Source organism: Hylobates moloch, unplaced genomic scaffold, assembly GCF_009828535.3.
Source record: "Hylobates moloch isolate HMO894 unplaced genomic scaffold, HMol_V3 SCAFFOLD_15, whole genome shotgun sequence".
NCBI classification, from domain to species: Eukaryota; Metazoa; Chordata; class Mammalia; order Primates; family Hylobatidae; genus Hylobates; species Hylobates moloch.
The window spans coordinates 45106172-45121902 of NW_026652290.1; the positions used below are offsets into that span (position 1 = coordinate 45106172).

At 38.2% G+C, this 15731-nt stretch overlaps 1 protein-coding gene and 1 non-coding gene across 4 annotated transcripts in view; both read left to right on the top strand.

The window, feature by feature from the left end:
- TMEM131 (transmembrane protein 131) overlaps positions 1 to 15731 on the top strand; it is a 251291-nt gene that overhangs the window by 90379 nt on the left and 145181 nt on the right. For 2 of the 3 annotated variants that reach the window (XM_032178667.2, XM_032178666.2), the window contains exons 3-4: positions 2961 to 3011; positions 5925 to 5965. In XM_032178667.2, the coding sequence (XP_032034558.1) occupies positions 2961 to 3011; positions 5925 to 5965 (92 nt within the window). The remainder of the gene's footprint in view (positions 1 to 2960; positions 3012 to 5924; positions 5966 to 15731) is intronic. The other variant, XM_032178668.2, reaches the window with a different exon arrangement.
- LOC116484361 (U7 small nuclear RNA) lies at positions 368 to 427 on the top strand. Its single transcript, XR_004252535.1, has one exon. It is a non-coding gene; the product is annotated as a U7 small nuclear RNA (small nuclear RNA).

Consider the following 15731-nt stretch of genomic DNA (forward strand, 5'->3'; position numbering starts at 1 on the left):
TTGCTAATTTAAAACATTTAGAGGCTTAGTTTCTTTATCTGTAAAATGAATTCTGTATTTATCTCCAGTGTGTTAAGAACTGCAAGGACCACTGGAAATACAAACACAGTTGTTAAGACAGTAATGCACTTTGAATTAAAATGCAAGGAGATGTTATTACAAATGAACATCTAAATTATTGATATCTCTGTAAAATTGAGGTTATAGTACAATGTTTAATCCTGGCCTGTTTACGTTTTGGAACAGATAATTGGTTGTAGGGTAGAAGAAAGAGTGTCCTGTGCATTACCGGGTGTTTAGCAGCAGGCCGGACTCTACACACTTAATGTTAGTGGCCTCCTGATTTGCGACAAACAAAAATGCCTCTTAGTTTTTTAACTCTTTTAGAATTTGTCCAGCATGTTTTTTGGTGTTAATAAAAACCCAAACACAGAGAAATGCTTCTGGACTTTGCCAAGTGCCCCCCAGGGAAACAAAATTGCCCTCAGTTGAGAACCACTGAGTTACAGGGATAAAATTATCAGATGTGTTCGTTTTATAAAAGAATTTAATAATATTTTAAAGCATATCACATATATTTTTGCCGAGGCTGGTCTGTTTGATTGGAGAAGAGTCCATTTTCCTCCCGCATGTCCCCATTTGGAATTGGGAGTGCATTCTGAGAAAAGCTGTGCTCAGATTATTTGGAATCTGCAGCCTAGTGAGGAGCGAGGTTGAAGCTGAAGTCCTTAAGTATGACAGAAGCATGGGTGGGAAGGTACCAAAAGACCAAAGAATTTGGGGGTGGGGAGGTAGGAAAGGTGTCTCCAAATTCACATGCATATACATATTTTCCTTAACACCTGAGGTGAAACAACACCCCTGTTATATCTTGTCTGTTCTGAAGAGATGTGGTGAAGAGAATTTGCAGCAAGTTAAGAATTACTAAAGTTTCTGTGATTCAGTGAAATTGCCCAATGTGTCTTATATTTGATAGAAGATTTAAAAAATGCATGGCATGGGCATTTTCTAGGGCTCTACTCTTAATAGACCCTTATCTCTGGATGTGAATTCATGAGGTTCAAAGGTCCCTGCCAGTCAAATGGCAAACTATGGAATTTCCCTGTCCTCTAGAGATTGCTTTACTGTCTAATGAGGTTGATCATCTTTTTCATATGATTATTGGCCATTTATTTTTCTTCAGTGAATTGTCTTCTTGCCCTTTGCTTACATTTCAGTCACAACATTGGTTTTCCCATTTCCTTTTTTCCTTTTCACTGTTGAATTATAACAGTTTTTACATATCTTTGCATTGTAAAGTTATTAATGTTGTAATCCTTATTTGCCTGTTTTTATCCTTATTCAGTGTTTATTTTTGCCCATTCTCTGGCCTTTAACATTTCTGCATTTTGTATTAAGTTGTTATAGTTGGGTTCCAGTTGTTTGATGCAATCCTTTGGTCTTTATATAAACAGTTGAGTTTATCTTATTTAGTCTCACTGTAGATGTGTTTAATCTTTTCCATCCACTTTTTTTTTTTTTTGACCAATGATAATAACTCAATCCTCTATTTGACAAAAAAGAAGGAGAAGGAAGAGGAAGAAAAAGAAAGTGGGATAAAGGATCAGAAAGGGAGGAAAATAGAAAAAATTAGAGTATGACTCCAGGGTAGACCTGTTTTGTGGTCGCTTGGTTGGTTGGTTGGTTGGTTTGTCAGTTGTATTTTTCATATGTTTCGCCATGTTGGCGAGGCTGGTCTTGAACTCCTAGCCTCAAGTGATCAACCCGCCCCGGCCTTCCAGAGTACTGGGACTACAGGCATGAGCCACCATGTCCAGCCCCCACATTGCTTCTGGCCTCTTTGGTAGACCTCCCAGACAGGGCGGCCGGGCAGAGGCGCTCCCCACATCCCAGACGGGGCGGCCGGGCAGAGACGCTCCTCACATCCCAGAAGGGGCAGCCGGGCAGAGGCGCTCCTCACTTCCCAGACGGGGCGGCCGGGCAGAGGCGCTCCTCACTTCCCTGACGGGGCGGCCGGGCAGAGGCGCTCCTCACATCCCAGAAGGGGCGGCCCCGCAGAAGCACTCCTCACTTCCCAGACGGGGCGGCCGCGCAGAGGCGCTCCTCACTTCCCAGATGGGGCGGCCGGGCAGAGGCGCTCCTCACTTCTTCCCAGATGGGGCGGCCTGGCAGAGGTGCTCCTCACTTCCCAGACGGGGTGGCCGGGCAGAGGCTGCAATCCCAGCACCCTGGGAGGCCAAGTGGGAGGCGGAGGCTGCAGCGAGCCAAGACCACGCCACCGCACTCCAGCCCGGGCAACACCGAGCACCGAGTGAGCGAGCCTCCGTCTGCAGTCCCAGCACCTCGGGAGGCCAAGGCGGGCAGACCACTGGAGGTCAGGAGCTGGAGACCAGGGTGGCCGACATGGTGAAACCGCGCCTCCAGCCAAAGGAGAAAAACGAGGGAGGGGTGGTGGCGCGCGCCGGCAATCTCAGGCAGCCCGCAGGCCAGGGCAGGAGCATCATGGGAGCTGGAGGCAGGGAGTCTGCAGCGAGCCGAGTGTACTCCAGCCTGGGCCACAGAGGGAAGAAAAGAGAAAGAAAGAAAGAGAGAGAGAGAGAGAGAGAGAGAGACAGGGAGGAAGGGAGGGAGGGAGGGAGGGAAGGAAGGAAGGGAAGGAAGGGCTCCGTCTACTTTTTATGCATTCATATTGGTTTTTGTTTTGTTTTTAATCTCTTGATAATGGGGCTCAATTTTCAGATACACTTTTAAGTTATGTTTATGCCTTTTTTCTCAAATTGCTTCAGAAACAAAATAGTGTCTATTTTGATCTTCCTTATTCTCATAACACTTAAGGATGTGTTGGCATGTTCTGAGATTTTTATTCATGTTTATTACAGTTAAATGATTATTTTTCTGTTTTGTGGCATATACTTCAAAAACAATATTTATTTTCTGCTTTTCTAACCTTATTTCCACAGATCCTTTGCATTGAGTATCTGCTTATCTTTCACAAGACAGCTTCCTTATTTGTGAGTCTTCGTATGAGTAATTTCAGTGGTCAGATTCTGTCTTCATGATAATTTTTTTCTCCTCAAGAAAGTGCACATGAGTGATACGCTTCCTGAGTTCCTTTTCTGTAGACTTCATGTGAGACCACAGCTTCTCATGCTCTAGAATTCTGTCATAACTATTATTGATGTATAAATGACATACAATAAACTGCATGCGTTTAAATTATGTAATTTAAAAAGTTTGGCATATTTATGTACCTGTGAAATTATTACTACAATCAAGATAATGGACATACGTATCACCCTTAAAAGTCTACTTGTGCCCCTTGGTAATCCCTTTATGCTCCTCATCTTTAGGTAACCACCAGTCTGCTTTCTGTCACTATCAGGAAGTTTACATTTTAAAACACTTTATATAAATGGAGTCATACAGAATGTACTTTTTTGAGGGTCTGGGTTGTTCCACTCAGTATAATTATTTTGAGATTAATCTGTGTTGTTTTGTGTATCAATAGCTTATTCTTTTTATTGCTGAGTAGTATTCCATTGTACGGCTATAACACAACTCATGTATCTGTTCACCTGGATACATGTAAGTTTGGGCTGGTGGAAATTTGGGCCGTTCCAATATTGAGCTATAACAAAGCTGCTACGAACATTTATGTACAAGCCATTCATTGTATGGACAAATGCTTTTGTTTCTCTTGGGCATATATCTAGGAGTGGAGTGATTTGGTCATATGGTAGGTGTATGTTTAACTTTGTAAGAAATTGGCTTCAAACTGTACTACAAGGCTGTAGTAACCAAAACAGCATGGTACGGGTACCAAAACAGGTATGTAGACCAATGGAACAGAACAGAGGCCTCAGAAATAATGACATTTATGCAGCCAACAAACATAAGAAAAAAAGCTCATCATCACTGGTCATTAGAGAAATGCAAATCAGAACCACAATGGGATACCACCTCACACCAGTTAGAATGGCGATCATTAAAAAGTCAGGAAACGAGAGATGCTGGAGAGGATGTGGAGAAATAGGAACGCTTTTACATAGCATGTGTCAGAATTTGCTTCCTTTTTAAGACTGGATCATATTCCCTTGTATATATAAATCACATTTTGTTTATCTGTTCACATGTCAATGGGCATTTGGGTTGCTTCTACCCCTTAGCAGTTGTGAATAATACTGCTGTGAATGTGGGTTTATACAGTATCTTTTTGAGCCCCTGTTTTCAGTTCTTTTGGGTATATACACAGAAGTGGGATTGCTGGTCGTATGGTAATTCTATGTTTAATTTTTTTGGGGAACCACAATACTATTTTCCATAGTGGCTACACCATTTTAACATTCACACTAACAGTGCACAAAGGTTCCAGTTTCACCACATCCTTGACAAAGATCCTTATTTTCTTTTAAAAATTTTAAATAGTAGTCATCCAAACAGGTATGAAGTGGTATCATTGTGGTTTTGATTTGCATTTCCCTAATGGTTAGTGATGTTGAGCATCTTTTTAAGTGCCTACTGGCCATTTGTGTATTTTCTTTGGAGAAATGTTTGAGTCTTTTGCCCACCTTTTAGTTTGGTAGTTTTTCTGTTACTGAGTTGCAGGAGTTCTTGATATATTCTAGATATTAATCTCATCAGATATTTGATTTATAAATATTTTCTCCCATTGCATGGGGAATATATGTAATTTTCATAATAAAAAGTTAAAGAAATTTTTCTTTACAGAAAATAGAAGAGCTCAACCAATACCAATTCATTTACCACCCAGACTCAACGGTTATTACCGTTTTGCTGTGTTTGCTTTATCCATACACCTCCCCCCACACACAAATTATTTTGCCAAGACATCTCAAAGAGAATTAAGGACACCCTTACACTTTACCTAATACGCACCTTGAAAAAATTAGGACAGTTTTCTACATCTGCCACATTTTCTGCATAAACAGTCTCCAAAATACTATTTCAAAATAATTTATATTATTGGGAAAAAATAATGCTGTTTTTTCTCATTTTGGTGTAGCAGATAACCTCTTGGGGTAAGTTCACTGATGGTATTCCTTATAGTGTTGGCATTTTCTCATCAGTAAGAACTTCCTTTTCTTCATCACCTGAACTACAGCTGTTGCCTCCAACTTCCTACTTTTTCTTATCTTCCTTATCTTTAAAACCTAAAGTAGACCGAACTTCTTCCCATGACTTCCTTACAAGGCAGAGCATTATCTGGCCTCTGCTTAGCCCTCCAGTCTCATTTTCTCCTTCTCTCCCAGCTCCAGCAGAGAGACCTGCCATCTGTTTCTTGAGCATACCAACCTCTGCTCTCTATGAGGGCCTTCACATGTGCTGTTTTCTCTACCACCACCCATCCCACTGCCACACTGCTTTTTTTAATCCTTCAGGTTTTTATGTAAATATTTTCTCTTCAGACAGGCCTTCCTTCATGATGTATTTAAGTATGGCAACTATTTATTCCTGTTCACAGCACCTTTTCAATATTTTGATAATCCTATTTCAGTACATAAATATGTATTTTTTAATGACTATCTCCCTCACACACACCACCCACTGTACCTTGAGTTCCATGACAGTGGGAATCATTACCACCAGCACCTGGCAAGCAGTTAGTGAGCAGGGAACAGTCCGAGGCACAGCAGCCTCACAAAGTGATTGTCAAAGGGGCTGTTCTCAGGATGTGTCAGTTTGGCACACTTTTAAAAATCCATCGCATTACTTTCTGTTACTTCATGTGTGTTTACAATTTGATCTAGTCATTGTATGTGATTTGGAGACCAGGTTTAACCTTAAAATCCAAGTGGGTATAAAATGAATGTTGAAGCTAAAATAGAATATTTTGGATATTCCATATGTCTGTAGTACAAATATTTGGCTTCAGTTTTTTAATCGTTATTTCATTCCTTTTACAGACCGAGACAACACTTGGACTCAGTTCATATCAGCAGAAAAGGTAAGTATATTTAGTAAGATAATTAACATATTTTCGGTTCCTTCTGGGGGATTCCTGTGGTTCTCCCCTCCTCTTTCCCCTTGCTCTTTTTGGTGAAGAAGGAATAGCAAATTGTAAATCACATTATATGATTATTTCTAAGTATTGTGTGTGGGAAACCAGGTTTAAGTTTGAATGTGCACGTCATGCAATTGTGTAGTGTGCCTCCCCTGTCGTGTACGAAGGGCTGTTACTCAGAGCTGAAACTCCCCTTGCTTCGTGAGAGGATCAACTGTGTAACTCCTTAGTGGCTTCTCTTGTGGCTATCCCTGCTTTTGATGTACTGACCATTGCTGCCCTCAGTCACCAGGGGTCTGCCCGCAGGCGCCCAGAGAAGGATCTCAGACCTGTGAAACCCAGTCTTGTGACTCGGAGAGACCGCTTTTAAATACAGCTTCCCTATGATAACAGGGGGATGGTTTTACCTCAGGTGTTAAGGAAAATAGGTACATGCATGTGAATTTGGAGACACTTTTCCTGCCTCCTCACGACCAAATTATTTGGTCTTTTGGTACCGTCTCACATCTGTAAAGAGACATACTGTGCTGATTCTCTTTCCATATGTGGTGAAAGTCTGTTCTGGTGCCTAAAGGTGAATGAGAGCTTTCTTTGAGTTGGATAAAACAATCCCTCCAGCAGCTATTTTGTGTTCACTCCCAGCTCTTAATGATTGCTCCCTGGAGGACCATAGATGTAAAGGAAGTTAGCTTAAAAAGTTCAGTGTAATGGTATAGTTGCTCTTCCTGTTTGCCAGAAACAACTAGTCAGGCACCAGTACCTGTTCTAGTGAGCGCCCTTTAGTAACAATTGAAAGGCTGGCAGTGGTGTCAATAGGGCTTTCAGGTAAGGAGCCCACATCATGGATTTAAGAACCCAGTTATTTTACGGTGTGTGTTTTTAGAAGTATGTTTTATTCTGTCAGTATATTTATTCCTTAAATGACAGCAAGGCAAATTTATCCTTAAAAATTATTAATATCCACCGAAAGCAGACACTTAGCTACCAAAGTGGCTATGGCAACAGAAGATGTCCCCACCCTTGCTGTCATCACTACAGTTTCCATTCTGATGTAGCAGGAACAGGGAAGCATTTGTTCCTCCTGGGCCTTCATGTTTAAAGTACATGTATGAATGTCTCCAGACTAGCGAAATGCAGAGTGCTTCAACAAAGAATTTTGTTTTGAGAGAGAAATATAAAATATTCAGACTAGTAGTAGGACGATTAAAACTTCTTACCTCATAAATAATGAAAATTCTTTAGTATTCACTATTGTTTCTCTTTTTACTCTTTCATCTCTGCAGTAACATGGCCCTTTTTCCCCATTGTTCTGTCATTCTCTCTAATGTTATATGCCCTATTGGGACCTGCCCTGTCTGTGAATCTTGCCCAAATATTTAACACTGGCATGGGTTGTCTCCAAACCACTGCATGTCTAGCCTGATTCCTCCTTGGCTGGACCATCTAAGAACCCTAGAACTCTCTAACCACATCTAGAGCCAAAATAATGGTGAGAAAAACATATATGTTATCTTGTGATTCTTCCTTGATTGTTTATTCCAGCAATTAGGAAATTAGCTGTGGAATTAGACTGTCCTACATTTATGAAGATGAGGATGTTCATTTGTGATCAAAATTTGGGCTTTAAGTATTTTCCTAGTATAATGAAGAATTGACATCAGTACATAATTACATTCTCATCTCATGCTCTACTTATCTATTATCTACTTCTATCTAAAACTTAGTGGCATAAAATAGCCATTTTATGATGCTCTCAAACTCTGTCAGAAATTCAGGCAGGGGACAGCAAAGACAGCTTGTCTCTTCTCCATGATCTGGGGCCTCAGCTGGGGAGATTTCAGAGCTGGAAGTGACTTGATGGCTGGGAGCTGGAAGCATGTTCATTACTTGTTGATGCTAGTTTGCTAGCTGGGACCTCAGCTGAGCTCTCAACTAGAATGCCTATATGTAGGCCTCTTTGAGTGGCCTTCACATGGGCTAGTTTGGGCCTCCTCCTAGTATGATGGCTGGACTCCAAGAGTGAATGTCCCAGAGGAAACTAGTGAAAGCTGTATCACCTTAATCTGCCCTTGGAAGTCATAATATTACTTCTGCTGCCATATGCTATTAGTCAGCAAGTCACTTAGATTGGCCTAGGTTCAAGATAAGGGTGGGGAGAAAGAGCTCCCTACCTACTGACGGCAGGAATATTAGGTTTGTAGACACAATTTACAACTGTCACATTTTACATTTTGTGTGTGCGTGACCAGGATCATGAATTGGGTAAATATTTAATTCAAGTTATTATGCAGATTGGGTATGGGACTGGGTTAGGCACTAAAACATGTCTTAGTGAGCCCAGGATGCTATAACAAAATACATAGACTGAGTGGCTTAAACAACAGACATTTATTTCTCACAGTTATAGAGGCTCAGAAGTCTAGGATCAAGGTCTTGCAGACTTGGGCCTGGCAAACTGTTTTGATGATGATGAAAGACTGATAACCATATGGACTGCTAACATATACCTTAGGTGTCTTGATACCCCCTACAACTAAACCCTGAGAGGCTTACAGCATCTGTTTATAAGACCCTCTTCAAAAGCACTGCTTTCTTTTAGAGTAGATTGCATTTTGTCATTTCATCAACACATGTGCTTTATAACCTCATCAGAAGTGGTGTCTCCAGTATCCTCCAGAGCTATTTGGATGTGTTTAACAGCCAGAGGATATTGGCAGATCTCATTTTCTACAGGCTTTGTGCTACAGAGGCTTATCCTGAGGAGGGCCGGTGGCAGCCAGGTGATGCCTGTTCCCCTACAGAGAATTTAATACATCAACTTTATGTGTTCCGCAATTTAAAGGAAGACATGAACATAATGAGGAAAAATGGACAATATAAAAAAGAAACAAATGAAGCCTCTAGAGTTGAAAAATATTGTTTCTGAAATGAGTATTTCACTGGATAGGATTAAGAACAACCTAGATATTGCAAAAGAAAAGCTTAGTGAGTTTGAAGACAGTGACAGCAGTAATTTAAACTGAAGCACAGGGAGAAAAATGACTAAAAAACAAATAAACCCTTGGTGACCTCTGGTACAGTAGTAGCAAGCAGTCTAACACATGTCTAAGTGAGTTCCCAGGAACTGGGAGAGGGAGTAGCTGTCGAAGAACTTTAATAAACCTGAAGCAAGAGTAACTAACACAGAAAGTCACACCAAGCCAAATAATATTCAAGTTGTCAAAAATCAGTCATAAATAGAGAAACAGCCAGGGAAGAAAACTGAATATAGTAGTTGAAAAGATAGGAATGACTGCTGGTTGTTCATCAAGGACAAATGCAACCCCAAAACCAACGAAATGACATTTTTAAGTACCAAAAGAAAAAATTGCTAATCTAAAACACTACATCCAGCAGGAATATCCTTAAAAAAAAAATGACATTTTCAGACAAAACTGAGAAAATTTGCAGTAGACTGGCACTTTTAAGAAATGTTATAGGCTGAAGGTAGTTAACCATTTGAGGTGAAAACACAGATCCTATGAAGAATAAAGACCACCAAAAAGGCAAAAAGTGTGGAAAAATATAAAAAATGTTTTCTGGTTAAGAAAATGTTAATTTCTAACATTTTAAAAACAAAAATGATTGTTTATAACATGTATACATTGCATGTGTGATAACAGCACAAAGGACAGGAGGGTTGCGTGGAAGAATTGAGTTGTAAGGTTCTTAGATGATATATAAAGTAGTATAGTATTATTTGAAGTTAAACTGTGGTAATATGAAGTAAGCCGCACATGAAACATTAAAATCATTAAAAAAAAAAGAACTATAGCCAATAAACTAGTCACGAAGATAAAATGAAATACTAAATGAATACTCAGTTGATCTAAAAGAAGGCATAAACAGAACAAGAGGAATAAAAAGCAGATGGGAAAAATAGAAAACAAATGGTAATATGATAGACTTAAACCCAAACATATCAGAAACTATAGTAAATGAATAATTTCAACACCAATTGTCAGATTATGTTTAAAAAGCAAGACCCAAGCATATTTTGTCTACAAGAACTTTATTTTAACTTTGTATTTAATATTTTACCTTTTGTTTTGAAATAATTTTAGAGAAAAGATGGAAAAATAGTACAAATAATTCTTATATCTTCTTGACCCAAATTCCTCATTTGTTAATGTTTTTTCATATTTGCTTTATCACTCCTAATCTTGCTTTTTTAACTCTCTCCTTTTCCTTCCCTCCCCATAGTTAGCTTTTTATACATACATGTACATGTATTTATAGTTTTTCTGAAGCATTTGAAAATCATTTGTAGACATGATGCTATTTTACTCCTAAATATTTCAGTGTATATTTCTTATAAACATGAACATTGTTTTAGAGATCATCATATACTCATCAAATTCAGGAAATTAAGACTGTCTCATACTGCTGTTTAATCTAGAGGCTTCATTGGAATTTTGTAAATTGTCCCATTAACGTCTTTTATTTTAAAAAATTTTGTGTCCAGGGTTCAGACCCTCATATTTAATTTTCACTTCTCTTTAGTGTCTAATGTAGAACTATTGATATGTCTTTCTGACTCTCTTAGAACTTTGACATTTTTGAAGAGTAGATGCTATTTATTTTATAGAATAACCCAGATGGGCCCGGGCACGGTGGCTCACGGCCTGTAATCCTAGCACTTTGAGAAGCTGAGGTGGTGAATTGCCTGAGTTCAGGAGTTCGAGACCAGCCTGGGCAACATGGTGAAACCCCATCTCTACTAAAATACAAAATGCGCCTGTAATCCCAGCTACTCAGGAGGCTGTGACAGGAGAATTGCTTGAGCCCGGGAGGCGGAGGTTGCAGTGAGCTGAGATTGCGCCATTGCACTCCAGCCCGGGCAAGACTCCTTCTCAAAATAAATAAACAAATAAACAAAATAAATAAACCCAGCTAGAGTTTTCTGATATTTACTCATTATTTGATTCAGAATTTGCATTTTTGGTGGAATATTACTGAAGTTTGTGTCTCTCCCAGTGCATCCTATCAGGAAGCACTTGGTGTCTCTTTGTTCCATTTTTCTCTTGTAATTCATAAATGTCTTGCAGAGAAGTACTTTGAGACTATGCAAGTACTGTGTTTTACATGAAACTCTGACTAGTTTTAGAATCTATTGATGATTCTTGCCTGGAACAGTTATTGCGCTGGCTGGGTTTTTAAAAAATTCTATCACACTTAATCTGTGTTTCTTAGTTGACATTCTGATTGAAGTTAAGATTGAGGTCACAGTTCATTTTTATCCAAGTATTTCACCATCGTATGCACTGTCATAAAAAAATCACACGTGCTTAGTTAGGTCTATTCTGTGTCATTTACGTGTCCCCAGCAATCATTGAGCACTTCTTACTTTCTGATACGTTAGGATGTTCCAGGCTTGTCTTGTAATTTTCTTGCCACAGCCCTGGAACAACCTATTTCTTGAAAGATACCTGCTTCATTTTAGTAGAAGATAATATTGAAAAATTAATCTTTATGTGCCATGTGTACTCATTGCTACTGTGATGTATTAGGGTTCTCTTAGAGGGGCAGAACTATTAGGATAAATATATAAAGGGGAGTTTATTAAGTATTAATTTACACGATCACAAGGTCCCACAATAGGCTGTCTGCAAGCTGAGGAGCAAGGAGAGCCAGTCTGAGTCCCAAGCTGAAGAACTTGGAGTCCAGCGTTCAAGGGCGAGAACCATCCAGCACAGGAGAAAGATGTAGGCTTGGAGGCTAGGCCCGTCTCTCTCTTCATGTTTTCCTGCCTGCTTTATATTTACTGGAAGCTGATTAGATTGTGCCCACCAGATTAAGGGTGGATCTGCCTTCCCCAGCCCACTGACTCAGATGTTAATCTCTTTTTGGCAACACCCACACAGACACACCCAGGATTAATACTTTGTATCATATCCTTCAATCTAATCAAGTTGACACTCAGTATTAACCATCACAAGTGGTGTCATTACTAGTGAGGTGTCATTATCTCTAGACTCCCTTAGCAAAAGGAAGAAAATGTTTATGTTTACGTGTATAAATATGTACAGTATACACAAACATATTCCTATTCTTGTATCTGTGTATATTAAAAACCGTGAGTTACTGATGCCTCCAATTTTGATACAAAACCAGTGTTCTGTCTATTCTGTTTCTGTCCATTCTCCAACAGTGAGAAATCTGGCTCCAGTTATCTGTCTACAGTAAGTGTATTGATTTGTTCAGTCCTAGAATACAGATAAATTAGTTTCAAAATTGTTAACTGATACGGCCATTAAAAAAATGAGTATGGTGTCTGTTTAGAGTTCATGTTTTTTCTTTAGTCTGAGTGTCTATTGTCAAAATACTGTATTCTAAATTTACATGGGTTATAATGTTCTTCATCGTTCTCTTCATCCTTCTCCCACCCCCACATCCATCTGTGTTGTACATTTGAAATGAAGTTTAGTTTATTTGTTTCTATCTGTATTCCATTTAGGATTTTTACTCTACTTTTTAAATTTTTTTTTATTACATAATTGTACATATTGATGGGGTACATGTGATAGTTTGATACATGTATAGACTGTGTAATGATCAAATCAGGGTGTTTAGGATATGCATCACCTTGAACATTTGTCATTTCTTTGTGTTAGGAACATTTCCAATCTTCTCTTCTAGTGACTTTGAAATATACAATGTATGGTTGCTAACTATAGTCACTCTGCCCTGCTGTTAAAAACTAGGGCTTATTCCTTCTGTCTATTAATAACTGTATACTTGAGCCCATTAGCCTACCTCTCTTCATCCTCCCTTGACTGTCATTCTACTCTTTACCTTCACAAGATAAACTTTTTTAGCTCCCTTCTATAAGTGAGAACATGCAATATTTGCTTTTCAGTGCCTTGCCTATTTCACTTAACATAAACTCCAGTTCCATCTAAGTTGTTGAAAATAACAGGATTTTATTCTTTTTTATGGCTGAATAATATTCCATTGTGTTTAATATATGCCAGTTTTCTTTGTTCATCCATTGATGGACACTTAAGTTGATTTCATATCTTTGCTACTGTGAATAGTGCTACGGTAAACATGGGGTTGCAGGTATATCTTTGAAATACTGATTTCTTTCCCTTTGGATAAATAGCCAGTAGTGGAACTGCTGGGTCAACTCCTATCTCTCACCATATACAAAAATCAACTCAAAATGGATTAAAGACTTATATCTAAGACCCGAAACTATAAAACTACTTGAAGAAAACATAGAGGAAATGTTCCAAGACATTGATGTAGGCTAAGATTTTATGGCTAAGATCTCAAAAGCATAAGCAACAAAAATATCCCCATTTAAAAAATTTACTTTTGTGCCATTATTTTTTTACCCACTGTCCTATATATGAGCATTTCATTTGTTTCCCGTATTTTGCAATTGCAAACAGTGCTTCAAAGAATAATCTCTTGTGTATGTATTTTTGTATTTTTGAGGGTTATATTCAGGGTAAATTCCTACAACTTGAATTGCTCGATCAAAAGATAAGCATAGCTGTAATTTGTATCGTTGAACGTATATGTTTAGAAATGACTAACGGTTATGTAAAAAAAATGCTCAGCATCACCAGTCATCAGGAATGCAAATCAAAACAAAGATGCATTATCATCTCACACCTGTTAGGCTGTCATCAAAAAGACAAAAGATAACAAATATTGACCAAGAATGTGTAGAAAAGGGAACCCTGGTTCACTGTTGTTGGGAATGTAAATTAGTATAACTATTATGGAAAACAGTGTGACAGTTGCTAAAAAAAAATTAAAAATAGAACTGCTGTGTGATCCAGAAAATTCATAACTAGGTATATATACAAGAGAAATGAAATAATTATGTCAAAGAGATAGCTGCATTCTCATGTTCATTGAAGCATTATTCACAATAGCCAAGACAGGGAGGAATCAACCTAAGTGTTCATCAGTGGACACATGGATAATGAAAATGTGGGGGTGTATGTGTGTGTGTCTGTGTGGATTCTTAATAGTATTCCACACATATATAGTGGAATACTGTTAAGCCTTAAAAAATAAGGAAATCCTGTCATTTATGACAACATGGATGAACTTGGAGGACGTTATGTTAAATGTGATAGGCCTAGAACAGAAAGATGAATAATGCACGATCTCACTTAAATGGAGAATATAGAAGCAGAGAGTAGAATGGTGGTTACCAGAGCTTGAGGGTGGGGACCAGGGAGATTTGAGAGATGTTAGTCAAAAGACACAAAATTTCAGTTAGAAGGTATAAGTTCAGCTTAGTAGTTTTTGGACTTTATGATGGTGCCAAAGCACAATATATGTTCAGTAGAAACAGTATTTCACATTTTGAATTTTGATCTTTCCTGGGCTAGCTGTACAATACTCTCTTGCAGCTTTCAGTCAGCCACACAATCCAGAGAGTAAACGACTGATACGCTACCTGTACCATGTTACTAGATGACTTTGCCCAACTGTAGTCTAATGTAAGTGTTCTGAGCATGTTTAAGGGGAGATGAGGCTACCTTAAAAGTAAGTTGGTGTATTAAATACATTTTTGACTTGTGATTTTCAACTTATGATGGATTTATTGGGATGTCACCTCATCATAAGTCAAGAAGCATCTGTAATGTATACTTGAAAATTGCTGAGAGAATAGATTTTGTGTTCTTACTATAAAAAATGATAACTATGTGAGGTAATGCATGTATTAGTTCAATGTAGCCATTCTACAATGTGTACATATTTTAAAATATGTTGTACGTCATAAATATATACAGTTTTCACTTGTCAAATAGGGAAAGGGATAGATATAAAGTGTATGTTTAGGATAAACTCCTGGAAGTGGGGTTGGTGAGTCAAAAGTAAATACTGACATCGTTTCATTAAGCATTGCCAGATTCTCCTTCAAGGTCTGTGCCACCTTGCATTCCCTCATTGGTGAAAAAGAGTGCCTGTTTCCCACATCCCTTCCAACAGAATGTGTTATATTTTTAATTTTTGCTGATCTGATAGGTCAGAAATTTTATCACAGTGTAGTTTTAGTTTGTCTTTAATTATGAGTAAGGTTAACCATCTCGTGGTATTTAAGAGCCATGCTTATATTTGTCTTTTGATGTTGTCTGTTCATGTCTGTTCTACCCATTTTTCTATAGTGCTTTTAATTTTTTCTGATTCAGTTAAGAGTTCTTTATATATTGGAGATATTAGTCCTATTTTGCAAGTATCTTCTCCTATTCATCAGTAGTCTTGATTTTGAAGAAATGCACTTCTTCATAAGTATGCAAGTAGGTTAAATGTAAAAAGACCTAGGAAAACAAGTAAACACTAATCTTTAAAATGCTGGGGTGGTTATGTTACTCTCAGACAAAGTAGACTTTAGGACAGGGAATATTATCAGAGATAAAGAAGGACATTTCACAATTATGAAAGAGACAGTCCCCCAGGTAGATACAACAATCCCAGATTCTAATATTGGAGCTTTAAAGTACATGAAGAAAAAAATGAATAAAACTAAGAGAAGATTTCAACATTCATCTGTTAATAACTGATAAAATAGATGGAAAATCAGTAAGGGTGTGGATTTGAAGAACACTATTAAGTAACTTGACCTAATAGGTATTTATTAAATACTACATCCACCAAGAGCAGATTATATAGATTATACTCTCCGATTATAGCAAAATTAAAT